This window comes from Macaca fascicularis, chromosome 9, assembly GCF_037993035.2.
Source record: "Macaca fascicularis isolate 582-1 chromosome 9, T2T-MFA8v1.1".
Taxonomy (NCBI): domain Eukaryota; kingdom Metazoa; phylum Chordata; class Mammalia; order Primates; family Cercopithecidae; genus Macaca; species Macaca fascicularis.
The window spans coordinates 109690450-109713366 of record NC_088383.1 but is presented as its reverse complement, the minus strand read 5'-3'; the positions used below and the strand labels follow the sequence as shown (position 1 = coordinate 109713366).

Sequence of the window (22917 nt, the reverse complement as noted above, 5' to 3'; positions counted from 1 at the left end):
GTAAGCCTCTTCCCTATGCTCCTTGCACCTGGATTACTGAGGAAAGACTTGCAGGCTGGCCCTGGTGTGAGCTCTGCCTGCCGTTGTGTCCCAGTGCTGCTGCCATGCCTCCTACGGCGGGACCACAGCTCTGGAGAAGGGTTGTGCTGGGAAGAGCATCTTCTTGGCTGCTTATGCAGTTGGTCCCTAACTAATCCTGCCAACAAGGCTGGGACCCAAGTGTCAAAGTGAGGATGGACAGCTGGTTGCACAGCTCTTCATCACAAAGGTGGCATCACTGTAGCAAAGCCCCTCTTATCGGGGGTTAACTGGACTACAGAGTGTTACAATGCAAATAACTGAAGAAAAATGAGGCTCCAATTTGCCTAGATTATGAAATGAGGAATCTTCAGCCTAGCCTTATTGCTGCTGCCACCTCGCCCAGTGGCCTAATGACTACTTGCCAATTACAAGGTGTCCAGTACAAGTACAAGGTGTCCAGCCTTGCCTGTGACTGCAGGTCATGTCCTGTGAGTCTTCCTCCCTTTTCTCCTCTTGGCCTCAGAGCCTTTTCACTTAAAAGCAGACTTAGGTAGGCACCCACAAACACACACAAATCCACACACACAGAAGATATCAACTTCTACACTGCAAACCATCATGAATATATTCAAGCCATGCCTTGCTAGCCCCAAAACAAATAGCCTGCTCCACAAGAGAAAACCATCTCAACCTAGTAGTTCAGTGGTAGATAGAAAAGCCAAACATGATTTAATTTTTCAGCTGTCTAATATTTCACTTGCTATTTGGGCATTGGTTGTGAGACTCTATTTCCTACTCCTCAGTTTCAGGAGCCCTTTCCCCTTCTCTAGACTCACCTGCATGGCTGGGGAGCTGCAGTGGGCATAGCTGCACCTGAAGCTGCTTCCCCTGCAAGAATCTAAGCTCTGGACACCTGGCTTGGAGGGGTGGGGGAAGTGTAAGAAGAAACAGCAGGGATGCAGAGAATTGGTAGGTCGGATGAGCACCCTTTATACCACATTCTTTTAAAGAATAGGAAGTGAAAAAGAAATTCTTTTCAGCGTACAGATGCTCCTTAACTTACAATAAGGCAATGGCTCGATAATATTGTGCATTGAAAATATTGTGCATTGGCCGGGCGCGGTGGCTCAAGCCTGTAATCCCAGCACTTTGGGAGGCCAAGACGGGCGGATCACGAGGTCAGGAGATCGAGACCATCCTGGCTAACACGGTGAAACCCCATCTCTACTAAAATACAAAAAAAAAACTAGCCGGGCGAGGTGGCGGGCGCCTGTAGTCCCAGCTACTCGGGAGGCTGAGCCAGGAGAATGGCGTGAACCCGGGAGGCGGAGCTTGCAGTGAGCTGAAATCCGGCCACTGCACTCCAGCCTGGGCGACAGAGCCAGACTCCGTCTCAAAAAAAAAAAAAAAAAAAAAAAAAAAGAAAATATTGTGCATTGAAAATGCATTGAATACATCTGATCTATGGAACGTCATAGGTCAGCCCAGCCTACCTTAAACATGCTCAAAACATTTACAGTTGGCCAAACTCATCTAACACAAAGACTATTTTATATCAAAGTGTTGGATATCTCATGCAATTTATTGAATACTGTACTGAAAGTGAAAAACAGAATGGTTGTTTGGGTACTTGAAGTATGATTTCTACTGAATGCACATCACTTTTACACCATCGTTTTCCTCTCAATATAAAAACTCCAATTCCAGGTAGACACAAGGAGGGGGCTGAAGATAGACCTGAGTATTAAGAGGCAACCTGCAGAGTAGCTATTGTTGGACACCTAAGAAGCTGGGAGCCAACAATAGGGCTCCCTCATCAGTCCTACTAAGAAGACTGGGAAGCAGGACCTCTATCCCATGTGGGATCATAGGAAAACCCCTTTTCAGAGAGGGTGTTAGTGGGTGGGAAGTGTGATTAATCTTCCACACCAGTTACTATTATTGTTCCTCTTTCTGTAGAAGCTATAACATTCTAGTCCGCAAGCACATACCATCATGCATAGTCACACTATCCCATGTGCACCAGAACAAGTCCATTTCCCAAATGCTGCCTAAAACACATGTTCCCTACCACCTCAACTTCCAACATTGCCTCTCATTCCCTGGGTCTATGTTGCACAATACTCCCCATCTAATACCAACATGCATATGAAGCTATTGCTCTCCCCTGCCACATCCCCACTCCCTCCCTAATCTCCCCTATTCCAGGCACCCCTGTTTCCCTTCTCTAAGGTCTGCTCCTGTTTGGCCCCATCTCCACTTGGCTAATTCCCCCTGTGGCCCCTCTATTGAACTGTTGTGTTGTCCATTTCCCTGTGACAAGGGCTCTGGTTACAGAGTTATTGATTGGTTTTCATGCAGACAGATGGGCCCTTCCTGGGCTCCCATCGAAATCCCTGGCTGTATGGGCTGATTGTTGCCTCTCAGGGTGTAGGATTGCACTGGAGACCACCCTCCATGCAGCCTCCTTTGCCCAGGCCATGAACGGTAATAAATGGAGGCAGCCTGAGCGATAATAAAAGCAATTGAGTAGGTTACCTGTGCAGACACAAGATTTATGCCGCTTCATATTTGATGTGATTGTTTTATTGAGTTCTCAGAACAGTTGGGACACTATTTATTTATTTATTTTGGGTTTTCCCTCTCCTCTCTTTTCTTCTTTGCATCACCTTGTGAAATGCACCTGGAGCTGTTGTCAGGCCCAATGCCTCCTGTCTGCCTCTTCTCGAGAGCCGCCAGCTGAGGTAGGAAGGCAGGGCGACCAGCCATTGCTATCACCAGAAACCCCTTTTGTAGCTTGAACACCCACAGAACCAGCCAACGGGGAGACAGTCAGACCAACAGGACTGAGGGCCAGGAAGCCCAGGCTAAAACAACTACAAAAACAAAAAGAGGCTTTTCAGGAGGACAACTCTAGCTCATTTTAGGGAATGAGAATTTCAACCATCACGCCTGTTTCAAATGTTATTCTGATGATGGGCAACCTCACAGTAGGGGACTGTCTCCGGGAAAAGACAGGTAAGCAAGGCTTCTCCGACAGAAACTGGTGCATTGGTCTGCTATTTGTGGGCCCAATCTGATAGGTTCAGGCCACAGAAGGCGAGTTCCCTGTCCTTGTTTCTCCCATTCTTGTGTGGATAGAAGTCTTTTTCTTAACTCTCCAACTTGTCCTGTCTGTTTGCCACGAGACCAACAGCCCTAACCACCAAACAGCTGCAAAGGTATGGAGATGCAGTGAGCAGTACCGCCCTCTGGCCCAGCTTCATGCCAAGACAGGTCCAAGAGTTGAATAGGCAATGTTCTGGAACCTGAGTTTCAGAGAGGGAGAAACAGACTCTAGCCCTGAACATATCTTCAACATTCCCTGGGCTAGGATGAATGGCTCCCAGATTATTTGGAAAGGTCTCTGAAGGAACAATTGGTAGACCATTGTCACCCCACTGCCTGACCCAAGGGGAACAATGACCTGAGAATGACAGAAGAGGGACACCCAAATGACACAGGATGGAATTCCTTAACACAGCCCTAGGTTGCCATTGTTAGAATGAATGTGCTCACCTAGAGCCTAACAGGCTAAGAGAGAGTGTGGATAGTGGGAGATCCGTGAGAAGCTGATTCTGGCAGGGTCCACTCCAAAGATCTAGGGGCACAGAGTGTCCTGACTCCAAAGAGTGTTAGGCAAGCTAAAAAAGTTAGAAGGTGACACCCTTATTGTCGGCTTTTCCCAAAAGAGCACCCTCAGGGGATCGTCAGTAACCCTAGACTCTGTTTGGGGTCTGTGCCTGTTCTTTCAAAGGAGCTGTATTCTCTGCCCAGAGTAACAGCCAAACCAGAAGACTTTGGCATATAATCAGGAAAATCCCTCCTGCTTAGACAACTGCTCAGCGATGTAACTAGGTGACTTTTTCCTTTTTCAGTAGCATGGATCTCCCTCCACCTCTCCCCTCTCCAGGCCATTTCCCACACCAGGTTTCAATCTAAAGTCCCCTGTTTATAAACACCCGCCCTTTACAGCAGCGGTGTACAAACCAAAGAGCTGGCAACTCCATGTTCAGCCATCAGTAACCCAATATTTAGAAAGATTCAGATAAATTCCACGTGCTAAGGAGCCCAGTCAAGCCTTGGGAATTTTGACGGTGGTCTGTGGGAGTGGGGAGGCATTCCTGACCCAGTCCTCTGGTTCAGAGAGGCATTTCTGAGGATTTGCTAGGGGAAAATACAGGCTGGATGGCCACGCCTTTATCGCAACAGGATCAGAGAATGCCAAAACCATTTTTAAAGAGTGAAAAAGCAATTTAGTTTATAACCATAACAGCATATTTCAAGTGCGGCGACAGCATCTGTTTTGGGGAGGAGAAGTTGAAAAACCTTTGGCTCAGGTGGGTGAGCATGTGTGGACTTCTTTTCTTGCCAATCACCAGCTCATGCACAACCTTACTCATAACTGTTATAAAGCACCCAACACAAGTGGGCAGGTCACAACCAACAAAGCTCTAAACTCAAGAACCACCCATTCCCCGGTGCACCATACTTTCTGCACACAGGAAAATCTCCAAGCTCTTCCTACAGTGAGTGAGAATTCTCAAAACTGATAAAAGGCAAAGTTTCTGATATAACCAGCAGAAACATCCTGTTTTTATCAGGTTTTTGGATGAAACAACACATCTCAGATAAACCTTCCCTCTTCAGAGCAAAGTACCTACAGGGATGAAGATGACAGCATGGTTCCCGAGGTGGATTTCTCCAGCCCCAACTCAGCAGCACACTGGGAAATCCCCAGAATTCTTTCCAAAATATGAACCATGAGAGGATTCGGGTCTAGAGCAAAATTGAGAATAGTTTGCCTGCTCCTTATAGACAAAGCCAGCCGTAAAGCCTAACTGCGGACCCAGGGTGGGCTGCCCATATGGTTAGTGGCTTACCTGTTCCTCTCCTCCTACTCCCTCTCCATCTCCAGCAACACCTGCCCACAGATGGCTATTTCTCCACACCCAAAGGAAGCCTGTGTGCCCCTCAGGTGACAGGGCTCTGTGCTGGGTGGGTTCTACAGCTGTCACAGCTGTCAAGCTGAGGCTACTCTTTCCCTACCCTCATCTCACTGGTGGCTCATTTGTCTACTTTGTCCTAATTCTGGTGGGTGCACCTCAAGACCTCTGGAGCTTGATCCTGGGGTCACCTGGCCCTTGCTCTCCATGGCTTTTCAGGATGAAAGCATTTCCAAACTTATGCCTAAGCCAGCTTCCAAAATCATCTCAGCCAATGAGGAGTGCATGTTGTCGGGGGGAGTGGCAGGGGGTGTTGGACAGGGTCACCACACCTGACTTGTTGTGCCACTCCTCTACCCCATTCAAGAGAAACAAATTACCTAAATCCTACATGACTCGGGTTTCTCCAAGGGCTTGCAAATTCTATTACTGACAACAAGCATTTCTCTTAAATGTTCTGCAGAAGACTACTACCCAGTCCCAGCAACACTGCACACAGCGGGACCACTCTTGGCCCTTGGCTGTTCTTCTCTTGAGATCTCAGTTCCAACTCACTCCCAAGACCAGCAGTCAGCCAAGAGACTGAGTCTCTACATGGCTCGTAAAACATTGCTTTGTCCCCTTCCCCTCCCGAAGTGCCACTCTTGCCTCAGTCCAAAGCTACCCCAGCCTCCTCTCCTGGCTTTTAAAGCAAAGTGCTTATTCCTCTCCCAAACCACCCAGCGTCTTTCTCCAGCTCCTTTGGAAGGTATCTGAATGTCAAATTGCTACGCTTTCAATACCTGGCTGAGCCAGGCCCAGGGAGCTGGAGGGTTTTCGGAGGGTGTATAATTAGCTGATCAGTATTATGTTACCCTGTTCATATCTGAATAACCATTTTAATACAGATGGCACACACTGGGATAATTTCTGGGGTCGCCTCGCAGTACATTACAGCATGAGTGTGGCAGAGGGAATCTTCTTTAGCCAAGGTACATTCTACCAGCTAATTTTACCTGCTGTTTTCAGGATGATTTGGGATAATTCCATATCATTTGCAAAATATTTTTAAAATCCTTGATATGTGATGCCAATTTCAGAATAAGGCACCATCAGAGTTATTAGTTGTCCTGATAATGAGCTTATGAAGAATGCAAAAAATAACAAAGTTATGAAATGCTTAGCCCTCTTTTCATTTTGGGGTGTCTTAATATGGGGGGCCAAGGCTGTCTGGGACTTCCTTCTGACTGGTGTGTGACTTGTGCAGGGACTCTGTGAACAACTGTCTGTTTGTACAGTTCTGCGATCTTGAAACCAGCCCAATGCTGCTTGTATGTTCTGTAGCTACCACAGATAGGCATATTGGCACACTGGCTAGTGTGGACTTGAATGGAGTGTGCACATGTGTTCTCCCTGAGAGCACGCTGGAGGGGTTTGGAGACCAGGAGACCTAAATATCCTATACATCAAGCTGACTCAGCCCTGTGGTGTCCTCATGTGTGTGAGCCTGTCATCAGTGCAAAGACAGTCTGGAGACAGGCACCATAGGTGGTTGAGGGTACCACCCAAGGTTCAGTCTCAGAGTCTGGAGTTCTCCCTCCCTGCTTGGCACCCCCTTCTTGTCCAGCTCCTCTACTCCCTGCCAGTTGCTGGCTGGTGGTTGGCATTTGTTCTGCAAGCCCGGATCCCAGTGCTTATAGGCCGGAAATTTGTGTGGAGCTGGCTAGCAAGACCAGGCTCCTGGGAGGTGAGCTTTGTGGGAACTGGCAGGGAGGGTGGAGGAACCAGGACAAGCGGCTGCCCCTGGGGAAGGAGCAGCCTTTAGAAAGGGCAGTCTGTTTGGCGGGATGAATAGACACTGGTCATTTTAAAGGCTCTGGCTGCAGGCTGTGATTGTCTCTAGATCCCAAGGCTGGATGCTTGTAATCTTGGAGTCTTAATTACCACAAACACTTGGATTCATTTCCAGGATGCCTGCGGGAGAAGCCTGGCAGGGAATACCCAGCCCTGAACTGCAGACAGCCCTGTCTGTCTGTCGATCTCTCTGCCTCACAGGTCCCCTTTCCCTGACGGAAGGATTTTGGGCTGGCAGCAGGGAGAAAGGGCAGAGGCTGGACAAAGAGCACAGACTGGGTGTGGGACACCCCTGCAGGCAGGAGCCAGGAACTGGAGTCCAGCCCTGAAAACCCGGGTGCCTTGCTCACCTGTTGATGGAAGAGACGCTGGGCACTGTGTCATTGTCACAGATGCCCTCGGCCAGGAGCCGGTCTCGGATCTCCCAGGCGAACATAGTCGGGTTCTGTCGTTTGTATTCAGCAATCTTGTCGACCACTTTGGGCGTCGCCACTTTGGGCTTGGAGCCACCGATCACACCTGGCTTGATGCTGCCGGTCTCGTAGTACCTGCGCCGGGAAAGCCGGCGGGGTCAGCCAGAAGTGGACGGTGGCGGGTCAGCGGGCTGCGGGTTCCAGAGCTGCTGAGCCACTCTCCCGCCCGCCGAGGCAGCGGAGTGGAGGGAAAAGGCCCAGTGTGACTGAGCTGACTTCCTGAGGGTGCTTAGCTAGGACGAGGAGTGCCGCGGAGTGGAGGACAAGGGGTACCATCCCTCCGGAGAGACGGCCACACCAGGGGCTGGGTGCGCACCAGCACGAATAGGCACCCGTGGGCGTGAAAGCCCAGCCTTTCATTTGGGAAGAGCAAAAGGAACAGCGCTGCAAGGTCTCCGGGAGGCCAGGGCTGAGGCACCACCTTGAACCCTTCCCTACTGGGCACAGAGCATCTATGGGAACCAGGACCCTCCTTCTGCCTCCCAAATGCTGCTTTTTCTCCTCTCGGGGACCCATTTTCATCCCCACCCCATTCCTCTAATGTCCCGCACCCAACGTCTGCCTTAACTCCATTAAGAAAGTCATCCTTCCCTTTCTGAAGCCGGAAACCAGGGACCTTCTCGCCAGGGACCAAGGGCAGGGCAGGCACTGGGTGACACTGCTCCACCCTCGCTCCTGGGTCTTCGGCCACCGTCTGAATACTCTCTCCAAAAGGAGCACCTCTCCAGACCCCTTTGGGGATCTCCCTCTCCGGCTTGGTGGGCTGGACTTTTGGCTAAGTCCTCCGGCCGGAGGCCCAGGGCTGGCCGGGGAAGTAGGCAAGGCGTCTCACGGGACAGCTGCGAAGCCCTCACCTGCCCAGGATTTTGCTGACACAGCCGTGGCTGACCCGCAGCTGCCGGGAGATGTCACAGGGCCGCACACCCTGGTGGGCCAGCTCCACGATGCGCTGCCTCACCACGTCGGGTAGGGGCCGGCCGTTCACAAACACCCCCCCGAGCTGGTTCACACCCCCGTGCCCTGCTGGGGAGAGACAAGAAAAAAACACAACACCCCACACACAGCAGGGACCAGCCATTAGTCAGGGTCCGCGGCCCGGGACGGGCGAAGGAAGCAGGCAGGGCGGAAGGGCATGTTGCCGAACTTCAGAAGAAAGGTGGTGGACCCCCACGACCACGCGGAGGAGTGGGGACTGGAACCCGCCCGGCCCTAGAGACGCGGAAGCGCGGACGCTGGGCAGAAGACTGGGGGGCTGGGCAAGAGGGCGACTCAGGCCGTGCGACGCAAGGTAGAAAGCGAAGGGGGGACTGGAGAGAAACCAGATGACAGAAAAGAGGGGAGAGGGGAGAAAATGCCAAAGGGGAATTCATGCCAGCGGCAAGAGCGTAAGAAAGACAGGAGAGGAAGGGCCAGGCAGAGGACTGGACTAGTGCGAAGCAGCATCCCGCCTGCGCCGCAGGCAACCAGGGAGCTGTCCGCGCGTGCGAGGCTTGGAGGCGGACGATTTGGGGGCGTCGGGGCTCGGCTAACTGTTCATCCGAGCTCCAAGCACAGACAGGGGATAAGTGCCTGACACACACACACACACCTTTGCTCTCTGCCTCTTTCCTAAAAAGTATTAAATTGTAATCGGAATGTTTCTACCTCTTTTCCTGTGTTGTTTGTTTTTGATGGGAAGTTTTTCTAATGTTATTTATCTGTAGGGGGACCGTATCTCTCTTTCACCTCCTTAGTATCTAAAGTGGAGCAAGGAAGGCGGATGAGGCAGGCACCCGGGGTCTGCTGCGCTCAGTGACAGGGAGGCGGCCGACAGGGGCTCCAGGCAGCAGGCAGAGAATGCCGGCTGCTTGGGCTCGCTTGCCTGCCGTACCGCGCAGAGCTTGGTTGGGGCCCACCGTCTTGCCCAGGTAGCACGGCATAGGCCGCGCCGGCGGGTTAATAACTATCGGGGCGCCCTGTGTAGCCGGCCCAAACCCGACTCGCGTCCCTTTGACCCCTCAGACCTCGGCAGCCTCCCAGGAAACCGAGCGGCTCGGGCTTTGCTCTCCGGGCAAAGAGAAGGGCACGGGGTTTCCAACCCGGTTCCAGCGCGGGCTCCCGATCTCGTAGCCGAGGTGGCCACTGGGTACTAGGCCTCAGGGTGCTTCCTCGTGCCCCATTCTCCCTGGCCTACAGCAGTCTAGAAATCCTGCACCCAGAGCGATCAACCCGCAGCTGCAGTTACTGAGCAATCCAAGCGCAGAGACTTCTAGAGGCCGAGTCGGGTCGGCCCAGGCTGGCAACCTGCAGCCCCTGCTCCGCTAGCCTCACGCGAGTTTCGGAGAAAGCGGGGACATCTGTGCCCCCCTCATTTCCCTCCCGTCCCTTTCTCAGGTGGGGGGTACCTAGAGCAAGCTCGGGTGAAACCCTGGGGAAAGGCCTCTGATCGGGCTGCTGGGAGAGACTGGCACCTCTTCTTTTACCCCCGTGCCCACCCCGTTAATCTCCCTATCTCTAGCCCCACTCCTCACGCCTCCTCTCCCTCCAAACCCCGACCATCAATAATTTAGGCCCCGGGAGAACTCGCGTTACCGGTATGAAAAGGCGGCAGCTGCGGGCAGATTAAAGATGAATAATTCAGCCTCCCCGGGCTCAGGGCCCGGCCCCTCAGCCCCAATCTAAGGGGTGGGGATGGGAAGGGGACACGGGAGTCCAGGGCTGGGGGACTGCCGCGAGCCGGCGCTGAGTCGGGCCTGGAATGCGCCACTGCCGCCGGCACCGACTCTGGCCGCGGTGTCTCACCAGCCAGTCCACCGGCCGGCGGGCCCACGCTGCGGCTCTCTCCCTCCGACCACCTTCTGCTTGGTCGGTGCAGAAACCCTTGGGTTTCAAAGTGGCTCCCCGCGGGCAGCCAGGACTCGGCGGATCCCCGGCGGAATCCGCAAAAAAGGAGAACGAGAGCTGTGGCAGCGGGCCGAGAGGCAGGCCGGCTGGGCGAAGACGGCGTGTGGACCCGGTTCCACTCCTCCCGAAAAGGACCGAGGCTTTCCGGCCGGCTCTCCGAGACCCGCAGCGGCCTGATGCCCTCGGCGCGGCTTTCCTGCGCTTGGAAATTACTTAGGAAAATATATTTTATCCCAGGAGTATTTTTAAACGGCCCCCGCCCCCCCAACGCTAAATATATGCTTAGCGAAAAACACAGCTCTCCCTCCTTGGCTCTCTTGTCCTAAACACAGGTCCAAGCCAGGTCTAAAGTTTCCTTGTGAAAAGTTACAAATTATCCTTAATTATTAATCTGCAGATAGGGAGGAGTTTCTATTTAGAATTTTATCTTTCAAAAAAAAAAAGCCTGCAAAAAAAAAAAAAAAATCTCAGAATAGTTTTTCAAGCTAAAGACATGGTATAAATTAAATTCAAATTTTATTAAAATAATTCCCTCTTTTATTTTTTTCTCCCGTTCTCCCTTTTCTTCTGTAACATCATTTCAACTTTCTTTCTTTAATTTCCTTTCCTGTGTTTGGATTTCTCTTTTTCTTTCTCCTCAGCTTTGGCATTTGCTTTCCTTTTGTTCTTTCCCCCTCATTTTTTGCTCTTTGCTGACCCCCTGGCCAGGTTGCTGGCTGCACGATCCTCAATGGGGAGTCGGAAGTCTAGGCAAGGAGCCTCCAGAGCTGAGAGCAGAGCTGCACTTTGCCGAGGGCCCACCTGGAAGGCTGCGCTGCTGGCTCTCTCCCTGACTTCGATTTCCTTTTGGAACCCCTCTTTGTTTTTAGAGCATCCCCCAAGCAGAGGCAGGGAAAGATGACCATTCTATCTTGACAACCTGGGATTCCCAATGTGAAGGGAAGGAGAAGGCAAGGGAAGAGGGGTGGGAAAGAAAGGAAAAGGAAGAAAATATTTCCAACCAGCCCACAAGAAGCCTCCGCTGGGCTGGAAGGGCCTGGAGATGCTGAGAGATGAGGGTCAGAAGGGGGCACCCCACCCCCACACTCTTCTGCCCAATTGTCCTGACACTGAGGCTGAACACTATTGGAGTCTCCTGGACCCCACGACTCTTAAGTTTGAGAAAGGTAAAGATGTGGGGAGACAGGAGAGGGAGGCAAACAGAGGAAGAGAGGAAGAGATAAAAGAGAAAACAACAAAACAACACCCTGAAAACTGCCTGCTAATTTGTCCTCCAGCCCAGGGGAAGAGGCTGACTGGGGAAAGGGTGGCTGGAACCAGGGCTCCGAAGCCCTGGAACCATGACCTAAGAAGGAGCGGATGGAAAGAGCAAAGACAGGTGATAGGCACCAGGGAAGGTAGGAAGGCAGGCAGAGAGGTAAGTATGGGTGACAGAAGGCAGGAGAGAAGCTGGAGGCATTAGAAACACCGGGCGAGGGAAAGAGAAAGAACGAAAGGAGGGACTAGGAGAAGCCAGGGAGGCCTCCAAGATGGGACCTGAGCGCGAGGGGCCGGGGCCACGCCGAGACTGGACGGGGTTGGGACGGAGAGCCCCAAGCCGGGACAGGAGCCGGGCGCCGGTACTCACGGTGCATCGCGGAGAAGGGGTCTGCTTTGCAGTGCATATCCATGGGGAGGCAGAGTAGTGGGAGCAGCGCGGCCGCCGCCGCCGTGTCGCCTCGCAAACTCAACTTCAGGACTTGAGGAGAAAAGGGAGGGACGGTGGGGGAGGGAGGGTGAGTGAACGCCCGGCTGCTGCGGGGCGCGCGGGGGCGGGGGGCGCAGCACTGCGCTCCCCGCGGGGGCTCCTCCGGGCTGGCCGGAGCTCGCAACCGCAGTAGTCGCAACTTGTCACCGTCGGGGCTCGGGGCTGGGCGGTCAGTAGAGTGGCCCCGGGGCGGTGGGCCGGGCCGGGGGGCACTGGGGGCGCATGGCTCGTGCGGCAGCTGCAGCCAGGGCTGAAGCCCGGAGGGGGAGGCGACTCGCTCAGCTCCCCTGGAACCTGATCATCTGAGAGGCGGTGGTCGGAGAGCGCGCGGGGCGGGGGCGGCCAGAGGGCGCCGGGAGGGGAGCCGGGCCTCTCCAAGTGCCGGCGAGTTGGCGAAGTTGGCAGAGAAGTAGCAATCCCGGGGATGTCCGAGCAGGCGCCTGCGGTAGGGGAGCGCGCGGGCCGGGCCCCCGCCCCCGGAAAAGGCAGGCGCACGCCGCCGCCGCCGAAGGGCCGGGAGGGAGGGAGGGAGCCGAGTGGCGCTGGCAGCGCTGGGCTGGCCCCAGGTGGGTTGCGGCTGCGAGAAGACTCGGCCGGAGACTGGAGCCTCCGCTCCCGGTGTGTGTCTCTCTAAAAGCTGCAAAGCCCCCTCCAGACCCCCTCCCCCTCCCCGCGCTGGGAGATGGATGACTTGTCAGACAAAGGCAATAGATTCCACCACTCTGTGATTCGCCAGCGCCGGAGCCCGGAGCTTCGGCGAGGAGGGCCCCGCGCCTGTCACTCCGGTGCCGGCAAAGGGGAGGGTAGGGGAGGGGGAAATGGGAGGGAGGGAGGGAGCAGCCGGCGGAGGAGGAGGGAGGGAGGGGAGCGGGCCGGGGGAGAGGGAATGGGAGCCCGGGATTAAAACTACACTGAGAAACGAAACTCGCCGATAAGATAAACGTTAGATAAGGATAAAGAGTGGCCAGTCTAATGAATATTCAGGTAACGACAGAGGGCCTTGGAGCGCGCTGCTCTCTGAAGCCGGGCTCTCAGTTCTAACTCGCCCAGCCCTGCCATCCACCAGCCAGTGCCCGCCTGGGCCGCGCGGCCCCGGGCCCAGTGCGCATCCCTAACCCCAATCCCACCACCCACGGCTCTGAGTTCCCTTCCGTTCCTTCCCGGCTCTTCCTCTCTTTCTGGTCCTTCCCTTTGGCCTTTCCCTCCGGAGGTACCTTCCCACACACGCACCCCCACTTCTCATTCCACGGAAAAGTGTCCAGCAGTTTGTCTTGTCCCCTCCCGTTCCATGCGACTGCACGCAGGGCCTCCCCAGTCCTCTTGCCCACCGGGTCTGGGCAGTCCAGAACGCTTGGTTCAGAATCTAGCTGAAGACCTCCAGCGAGTACCCACCTGCCTCGGTGGGACTCAGCGGATGGCGGGAGAGCCGGGGGACTTGGTTTCTGAACCCTCGGGTGACTGGGGACGGGGGCAAGGGAGGGATACAGTTCGAAGCGGCAGGTCGCTGGCGGCAGAGGATGCGGGAGACGAGGCTGTCTCTCCCCGGCTGGGGAGAAGAGGAGGCTGCGGACGCGGCTGAGCGCCGCCCGCTGCTAGCTCGGCGGATCCCGGGCGAGCGCAGGAGGCGCAACGCACGGGGCCGGCCCCACTCCTGCTAGAGCCTCCGCAGCTCTCTCCAGCACTCGCTCCCTTGCTCGCTGGGATTCGCACCAGGCAGGAGAAGCCCTTTGTCTCCTAACTGGTTAAGTACAGAATATCCGAGAGATCTTTATGAAATATTTTCCCTCGTCTCATAAATCATCTTGGCACTTCAGCTGATGTTTTAACTCTCTCCCCCTCCTTCGCTCCCTCCCCCCGCTTCCCTGGGTCTGCGAAAGGGCGGCTCGGCGAAGCCTGCGCAGCGCTCTTGCAGCCGGGATCCGAGGTTCCTCCAGCTCCTGTCTGCAGCTCCGGGCGCCCCGCAGAAGCGCGGCGGACTCACGCTCCCCTCCCTCTGGCCGGAGCCTGGGCGGCAGATAGGATGGGGAGAGATGCACCTGCCTGACTCAGCCCGACTCAGCCTGACTACTATTACTGGGCGTCTTGTACCGGGTTTTCGGGATGCCCTTATTCCTCAGGAGGAGTTCAGAACAAGCTCAGCGGGACGGGGTTCTGAACCTCACTCCTGTGGGGCCTGGGTCCGCTGGGATCCTGGCATTTGCCTTCCCTCCTGTATCCTCCAGAGCCCAATAAGCTTATTTCCACCTGCGGGGTAGTCTGGGAGGAAAACACTCCTCCCTGTCTGCCCCTCCCAGCCCCCACCCCACTTCCCTCGGGTGGCTAGGCAGGTTGGTTCCCTTGGGCTAGAGGTTGAAGGCGCAGGGCCCAGCCCCTAAGGTCAGTCTCTTCCTCTAGAGGCCTGCAGATGGCGCTCCCGGGTTTGCTTTGGCCTCACAACCCCACTAACACGCACTAACTTCGCGTAGGGAGCGAAGAAGGAAAACAGTTCGGGCAGCCGAAAGGGAACAGCTACCAAGCCAGAGTGCAGGGGATCTCAGGTGGTGTTAGCTAGCACAGCCTTGGATTTCCCCTCTGGGACGTAATTAACCCAGAACTGGGGTGAAAGGAACATTGAGAAAGGGTTCTTACTTACAGGAGCTCAGAACTAAAGTAACCTTTGCCCCAGGTCCCTCCAAGTTGGTCATTCAGGAATTTGTCTCAGGGCATCTCAACTGTTGGAGGAACAAAGCTGTGAGTAGAAGCCCCCTTCCACACAGAGACAGATTTTTCTAGAACCAGCTAGGCATGTGCCTATGTTACAAGTACCATGAAATGTGGGTGCCCACAACAAGCATGTTCACATGTTGGGTGAGAAGGATTTTCCATTTTGTAGAGAAGGGGACTTAAAGCACCAAGTGTGCTGGAAGTTGTCCTCACACACCTGTCCTTCACATGCACCCTCTGAGGAGTGAAGATACTTCCGAAAGTCCCACTCCCAGGTAGTCCCTGAGAGTACCCCCTGCTCCTGGGATCCTCTCCCCAGCACTGCACTAGCTGTACACTCACTCTGCCGCCAAGCCGGATCTTGGCCGCTTCCTCCTTAGCTCCAGCCCATTCCTGGGTCTAGAGAGTAATGCTCCCTAGTGATTAGGAACCCCTTTTCTCCAAAGCTCTGCCTTCTCCTAGGGCTCCAGGATGAAGGGCTGGCCTTCATCCAGTCACTGGCTGCTCCTCTGACTCCCTCTTTTCTGTTCTCTTTCTTCTTTAGAGCCTAGTAGAGGGGTGGGGGGAAGGAAGAAAGGAAAAAAGGGAAGAAAGAAGAGGAAAGGGGAAAAGAAAGAAAACAAGCCAACCCCAAACACTACCCGGGCTTCGACCTGTCAGGGTTGGTTGCTTTTCCCGTCCGCCTCTAAATGAACCTTTTCTCTCTGGTGTTTTCAAAGCGGTCCTTCCACCCCCCAACCTAGGGGCATTTACACTTCAAACAAGGCGCCCGCCTCCCTGCGGAAATTTAAAGGCAAATAAACTTTTGGGGAGTTGCTCTGATACCCATCTCGGGATTTGCTTCATTAGCCGCCTCTGTGCATCTGATCTGCCCAATAAATCTTCCTTGTGGATCTCGGCTCCTTTGCCTTCTCGGCTCTCTTCCCTGCCAGGCTTGCCCAGGCGCCTGGCGGCCCCCACCCTTGCCTCCGCCCTCCAGGCCGAGCTTCTGCTGGCCTGGCTGTCTGGCTGGGCCGCGCCTGCTCTGCCTGGGTGTAGGTGTCGGGGTGGCGGATAGGCACCCCGCACCTCGAGTGTACCAACGCACCGGCGCCCCAAGCCAAGCCAAGCGCGACTCCCGGGCTCTCAAATGCGTTTCTGGGCATGTTGTGCAAAAGTGAAGTGCCAGTATAGACCCAGTCCGCTGCCCCGCTGCCACCCACACATGCTCCCTTCCAGAAACCCTTTCTCCCATTTTCCGATTTCCAGTTCCCTGGCCCCAGCGTTTTCTGCCCAAGCGAGAAAAGGCAGAAGTGTGGTTGCCTCCCCTCCTCCTGCAGGGCCCTGACCCAGGGCCCAGGCACCCGGCCTCCAGCAGCTTGGGAAGGCGGCTGGGCCTTGGTGAGACAGGTGGGGGCTGCAGGAGCATCCCAGCCTCGCCCCTCCCCCGAGGCCAGGAACTGCCTTCTTCCTTCCACTGCCCGGGGAGCGGCTAGGGGAGCTAGGGCCAGGCTCTGAGGAAGGGGATTAGAAATTCCGAAATTAAATGCATCTCCCCAGGAAATGCTCCCCACAGCGCGGACCAAATTAAACGCATTAAAGTTCAGAGGGGAAAAAGCTGTTTAGAACCAAGGGGGGAAAACTAGTCCGAAGGGAAGAGAAGCAGAAAGGAAGGAGGGGAGAGAGGGAGAGCAGAGCTGCAGCTCCGCAGCTGAGCTTCATTTCTGGATTATTCCCACTTTTGGAAGTCACCACCAAAAAGAAAAATAAAAGTTATTCTGACAACCGAACTCCAGAGCCTGCCACCGAGGCTCACTCGCCCTCTGGGTCCCGGCGCACCCCAGGGCGCATACCCTCGGCTGTCAGATCCCAGGCAGCCGAAACTTACATCCCAGCCCCTTCCGCAGAGGGGCATGACCGGCTCCTGCCCGGCCTTTCCCCCTCCTCCTCCCCATTCTCTCCCCGCCCTTCCCCCTGCCTGGCCCTCTGGTCACGTTGGAGGATGGTTTTTTTTTTTTTTTTTTTTTTTTTGGAAGAGCTTCTGGTACAATATGGAGCACCATGGGCTGCAATTTCACACTCCACAGCACATTCCCCCTTAAGCTACTTTCTTTTTTTTTTTCATCTAAGACCCCCTAATTTCTGCTTCCTCGCTCCCTCCCTCCCTCCTGCTCTCACTCTTCTTTTCCTGCTTTTGTTCCCAATATTTGGGCTCCCTGCATGAAGCCCGGGGGGCCTGACTCCCAGCTGGCCCCTCCCGCTCGGTCTGTTGGTCCTGTGGAGTCCAGGCGCACGTGCTGAGCCTTTATCCTCCAGGGCCCCTCCCCCTTTAATCTAGCTTCCCCTCACAAGAGGTCTTTGCGACCTGCCCAGCCCTTCACAGGCCCTTTGAGGAGCAACAACAATGCAAGCCACTTGGCCACCAAAGCTGCCTCTTAGTGGCACGGGCCAGCCAGGTGGCTGCCGCCCATGGGCCACTCTACTAGGGAACTGAAAAAACAGTGAATCTGGGAGAAACCCAGCCAGCAGGTCTAGAAAGTAAGAATGAAAGTCCTGTCCAACAGAGAACAAGCTAAAGGGGCTGGAAACCCAATGAGGCCCTGGTACTCCTGGCTCAGACCTGGACACAGCCTGTATCCCCTCCCTAGATACCCATGGACCTCTGCACAGCTAAAGGGTCCACTCACCCCACAGCCTACAGGAAAAAGCAACAGCCACTACATACACAGTCCCTTTGCTTCTCTGAGCCTCAGTTTTCTCACGTGTAAAATGGGGATAATTACGCCTGTCTTGTCTACTCCATGGAGCTAATCAATAGGCATTTTGCAACCCAGACATTTCTATAGTAGATTATGGAGTAAATGCCCAGCTTTCTGAACTCTTACCCTTCCACAAAGAGGTAAAGGAGGGATCTGAGTGCTTAGGCAGGGCAGGAGGTGGCATTTTCCACCCAACTTCAATCCTATAAAGGTTACTGGGGATTCCTCCCCGCGCCACCTTCTTGTTTTATTTTGTTTGTTTCCCTTTCCACTGGTTATGCCACACCTGTCCAGGTTTATCCTTCTTCCCTCTGTCTATCCCTCCTGCCACTCCTCCATTCCCATTTCCTGCACCCCCCTCCCAACTGCACCAGCGCAGCTGCTAGAGGATCGGTTAAATTCCTCACTGACCACCCCCCAACCACCGCCACCAACAGCCGGGTTAATTGTGGCCTCAGGCGCGGTCCTCTTCAGCCAGTCCGCCAAAACTGTCGGGAGGAGCTGGCCCATTGGCGGAGACCTAGGGAAGGAAATCCCGTCCGGTCCGGTTCCAAACAAAGAAAGTTGGTCCTCCCAGGGCCTGCAGTTAATCAGTCAAAGCCAGAGCGGACAGGAGACGGTGGGGAGAGGCCTGGCTGGGAGGAGGCTTGAAGGAGCGAGAGACAGAAGGGGAAGAAAGAGGACCTAAGAGAGTTGCCGAGGGAACTGAGAAGCCACCACCTGTCTCTGGGAGGCCTGAAGAGGCTGGTTTGTGCGAAGCCGAAGTCCCCACCTGGCCAGCTGTCCCCTCCCCTCCTCCCCTAGGCAAGGCGAGAGAGTCGGAGGGAGGCTGAGTGTCGCTGGCGAAGTAATGATTAACTCTCTTAGCAGCCGGGCCCGGAGCCCGCGGCCTCATCGGGCTGTGGTCGAGGGAGACGGTGCAGGCAGACCCAGGACATCCCCGGCGTTACCGCCACCGTCATCGCCGCCGCGACCGAGGGACCTGCGGAGGGTGGGGACACGCGACAGCCAGGGGCAGCCGAAAGGGAACGGAGCGCAGGGCCAGGGGAGCACACTCCAGAGGTCGGGAGACCAGAGGGAGCGAAAAAGCCACAGCCGAGATACAGGGAAAGGAAGGGGCCCCGCGGGTGAGCGCGCGCGACCCGGCGGAGCTGGGGAGAGTTGGAGAGGGGCGGGAGGACCCGGGCTGAGTTTCCCGGGAGTTGCGAGTCGGCACCAAATCTACCGTCTGGGATCCATCCGCGGCGCGCCCGCCTTCCCTGCTTCCTCTCCCAGCAGCTGTGTGGATGTGAGGAGCAGGCGGAGAGCAGGCCACAGCCGGGAGCTGGTAAGGCAGGGGGACCCGCCAGAGAGACCGGGAGGCCCAAAGGGCAGGGCCGCCGAGGCAGTGACAGGCTGCGAGGTGGCTGGAGACAAAGGACCCGAACGCAGGGGAGAGGGGACCAGGGGCGAGAGCGGCTGACTGAGACAGGGAGAGACCCGAGGAAAGTGGCGTCGTGGGACCCGCCTGGGTTTGTCCACTCCTGCCACCTCCGCCCACGTCCAGCCTGGAGCCGGGACGTCCCGGGGGTTCCTGGCCCGCCGGTCTTGGGGCCTCGGGTAGGGGCTAGGGCTGTTGCTGGGAGCTGCGGTGGCTATGGGGGTCGTGTGTATGTGTGTGTGTGTGTGTGTGTGTGTGTGTGTGTGTGCGCGCGCGCGCGCGCGACGGATTAGGCCCGCGGGGCAAGGGGGAAGAAGGGCCCTCGCTGTAGGGTGAGACCCCTGCCCCAGGCGACTCCAGCCTCTGCCCTCCAAGGCCCAGAGCCATCCGTTTCCCGAACTTGAAACAAAAGGGCTGAACCGAATCCCTCAGGAGCCAGGACAGGGTCTCTTTCTGGGAAAAAAAAATGCTTTGGTTTGAGACTTTAAGGGTCACCTGCATCCAGAATTATTTCTTAACTTTCTGTAACTGTTCCTAAAAAAGAAAAGCTGCAAAGTAAATCTTGGAAAGAAAAAAAAACTCAGGTCCCAGGAGTTCACTCCGCTAGGTCTAGACCGGCTGGGAGGTCTAGACCCGCGGATAACGAATACATTGAAGAAACTGATGGAGGCAGGAAGCCCCTTTCAATTTCTGAATCAACTAAGGAGAATTTCTGATGTGTCTCTTTGGGGGCTGAGCGTCTGGAGGAGGGGATCGTGGGAGTGTGCCTGCGTGTTCTGAGGGTGTGTAAAAAGTGCGAGGGGGGTGGCGAAGGATGTTTAGGCAGATAGCTATGTTCCAGGCGGGGCTGAGGTGGGAGCTGGGGACCCATATCCAGCACCTCCCCCTCCCCCTTTGCCCTCAGCAGAGGCTGCTCCGAGGCCAAGGCCTCCGCAGCCTCTTCCAGCGGGGCCGCCAATCAATCCTGCAGGTCAACACAGCAATTAATAACGGGGTGAGGAGGCCTGGCAAAAGAGGGCGGGGAGGCATCAGGCTGTGTCTCCCCCAGGCTGTGAGGACCTGACGCCCGAATGGGGAGAGGGAGGAGAAGTCTCCCAAGGTAGAAAGAAACCTGGGAACTCAGTACAGGCCAGGGAGGGAGCTCAGGGCCCCAGAAGGCAAAGGCAGGGGACTAGCGTCAGGGAGCCAGAGATCCGGCTGGGACAGGGCAGCACAGAAAAAGGGAGGGCATAGAAAATGGCTTATTTTTGTAAGTTCTGGGGGTATAGGCAGCGATAGCTGAAGGCCACAATTGCCCTAGTTGCTGATTCAGTCCCCTTCCTCCTTCCCTCGCCCTTTCCTGATGGTTTTCGCTGCTCCGAAACAGGCTCAGCGAGACTAAGTAAAACCCGCATCCTTCGCAAACCCGGCTGCGGCAGTTGCGCCAGGGCGTCTGGCAGGCACGTTCGGTCACGCGCGTCTGTCATTGTCATTTTCAACTAGCCGGATGAGGTCCAAAAGGGCTCAGGGCCGTCTAGGGGAGGCAGGGCCTCCAGGGAGTTGTGCCCCGGCCAAACGTGGCTAACGAAGAGACGAGGAAGGAGGCGGTGAAAAGAGAAAGAGGCAAAGAGAGAAGGCGGCTGGGAGGGCGTAAGACTCAGCAGCTCTACTCGGTGGGGCCGCCTCGAAGTGCGGTTTCCTTTTCCCAAACACAGCTCTGTCTCCTGCCCAGCTCCGCAGCTCCTCCCCACCTTTCCCGGAGCTGCTGCTGCTGCCTGGAACACGAGCCATGCACCGGCAAAGGAGGGAAAGGAGGGAAGGGAAAGGGAGTGCGGTGCGGAACCCGACCGCTGGCCGCTCTGCCACGCGCGCCGGGGGAGCGTCTGCCCTAACCCGTCAGGCACAAGTAGGCGCAGGCGTCCCTGGGTAAGTGGAGAGTGCCCTGGTCTCTTCTGGAGTATCCTGAGCGCCTGGAAATTTGGAATAAGGACCCTGACAGGCACTCAAGGATGCCCCCCCATCACACTGCCTTCTGTTTCCCGAGGTCCTGGGGAGGGGGCCTAGATGCCTTGCTGGGACACTTGCTGGGACTGAGAACCTGGTTCACAAACCTCAGGCCTGCAATGCAGGCAGAGCGCCTGCCGGGAGGGAAAATGGAAAAGTGGGAGTCTCAGGAGCTTGAGCAAATGGGACAGGGAAGGAAGGAGGGCTGGGGACAGGAGGCATCAAGGGGCAAAATAGATTCAGAAAGAGTTTGGGAGAGAGAAGCCCTGTGCAGAGAGGAAGAAAGGGGAGAGAGTTTCTCAGGAAGGCCCAGACGTTAGGTCTGTCCTTGGGCTGAATATTTATACGGTCGAGGGGGTGCACAGATGGGCTCTCAATTGAATTCCATCTTCAACACCATCAGAGATTGATTTTGTACTCGCTTTTAATTTTGTCATAATTAATTAGATCATTACAACTGTTTGCTATTGATCTCCCTACTTAAACTTCTGGTGCACAGGGTGTGCCCAGAGCCCTAAAAGCTCAGGTGGCCACGGTTGACACTCCAGGGGTTCAGATTTCCCAGTGGGGACAAGGCCCTAGGAGGGGAATTGGGTACAGCCCAGGGATTGGGTCAAGAAGCTAGATCAAGGGTAGGGCTGGGGGTGGGACCTGGGTTATCAGCTGAAACAACTGGAATCTGAACTGGGGGAGAGGGGAGCAAGGAATGAAATTTGGGAAAGGTTAGGAGTGAGGCAAAAAAAGGCCTCAAATTAGGCCTTGACCTCTCTGGAATTATTTGGAAAACTCTGGAAACCTGATCCAACCCTCTCCCTCCCCCAAGTCCAAAACTAAACTTGGGTGCCTGACTTCCCACCGCTGTACACCACCAGGGCACCTAAAGGGCAGTTCAGAGCTGAGTTGGCAGCCCTGGGGGACAGGAGAAGGAAGAAAGGAAAAGAGAGCAGCACTCTACTCTCTTAGCCCTTTGGGTAAGCATTTTCAGATTCCTCTCCCCACTGGGTCCCCTGGGGCCTGCCACCTCTCCCCATGCCGCCCTGGATTTGTGGGGGGCAGCGGGCAGAGCCTTATCCCTACACAGGTTAGGCTCATCTACATTAGTGTTCACAATCGAATACACAAGACCCTACACACAGGTATACACAGTGTTTCCCCACCCACTGGCATAGGCCCAGCTCACACTCCCTTCTTAGTGGAAGCTAAGGCCTTCCCAATGCTCCCAACTTGGAGGAAGTTGTGCAAAATATCTGTACGCCCAAAGTAGAAGGAGAAAGTACTAAACACACAACAGAAAGGAAAAAGCAAAGTTCTGCAAAGAGCCCAGGCGAAGTTGTAGAACTCACGTTTTCTGAGTGGAAAGTTTTTAGAAGGTTTAGAGGATACCGGGAGGGACGGCCCAGGAGGCCCCAGAGTCCGCAGAGCCTCAGTCCCCAGCCTTCACAGTAGCCCGCTGGGTACTGAGCACAGGGATGAAAGAGGAGAGGAGCCTGCCCCGGCCCTGACCGCCCCCATCCATCTCCCCGCGTCCTCGCCCGAGGCGCGGATGGGTCTCTCCCGCTCTTACCTGCCGGACCCGCGCGCTCTTCCATGCTCGGCTCCCCGCCGCCGCCGCCGCGTCCTGGGCCTGGGTCTGGCTGTCCCGCTTCTCCGCGGCCGGACAACGCGTCTCGCCTTCGCCGCCGCCGCCCGGAGATCTGGGCGCAGCCACCCAAGACCAAGCGGCTCAGATAACCCGAGCCGCCCGCCGCCTCGGCTGTGTGCTCCGCCGGCGCCGGCTCTCTCACTCCCCGCCGCGCCGAGGCTCCGCCACCCCGAGGAGCCCCGGGTACTCCGCCCCGCGCACACGCGCGCACACGCACCGAGGCCCCAGCCAGCCGCAGGCAAGCAGCCACCCTCGCTGCCTGAGGCGCCCACGGACCGCAGCCCAGACTAGACACCGGCACACCCTCTCACCCCACCCCCTCTTCACTGTCACACGCCCCCCTCCAGTCCCACAGCCTGGCTCTTGCGTACTCCCCAACTTTGTGCGGTTCCCCTTCCCCACCACACTCAGCTCTCGCCTCATCCCACTTTCTGGAACGTGAGGCTCCACAGCCTGCCACACAACCCCGAGTCCCAGCCTCCCTTTCCA

At 55.8% G+C, this 22917-nt stretch overlaps 1 protein-coding gene across 22 annotated transcripts in view; it reads right to left on the bottom strand.

The window, feature by feature from the left end:
• PAX2 (paired box 2) overlaps positions 1-22689 on the bottom strand; it is a 93781-nt gene extending 71092 nt beyond the window's left edge. For 12 of the 22 annotated variants that reach the window (XM_045361387.3, XM_045361388.3, XM_015456583.4 and 9 more), the window contains exons 1-4: positions 22351-22689; positions 11823-11933; positions 8167-8335; positions 7190-7387 (exon numbers count right to left, since the gene is read on the bottom strand). In XM_045361387.3, the coding sequence (XP_045217322.1) occupies positions 7190-7387; positions 8167-8335; positions 11823-11933; positions 22351-22375 (503 nt within the window). In that variant the 5' untranslated portion in view covers positions 22376-22689. Of the gene's footprint in view, positions 1-7189; positions 7388-8166; positions 8336-9883; positions 10526-10808; positions 11115-11822; positions 11934-22350 lie in introns of those variants that run through there. The other 10 variants (XM_074000796.1, XM_074000795.1, XM_074000799.1 and 7 more) reach the window with 4 other exon arrangements.
• Between the last annotated feature and the right edge of the window lie 228 nt (positions 22690-22917).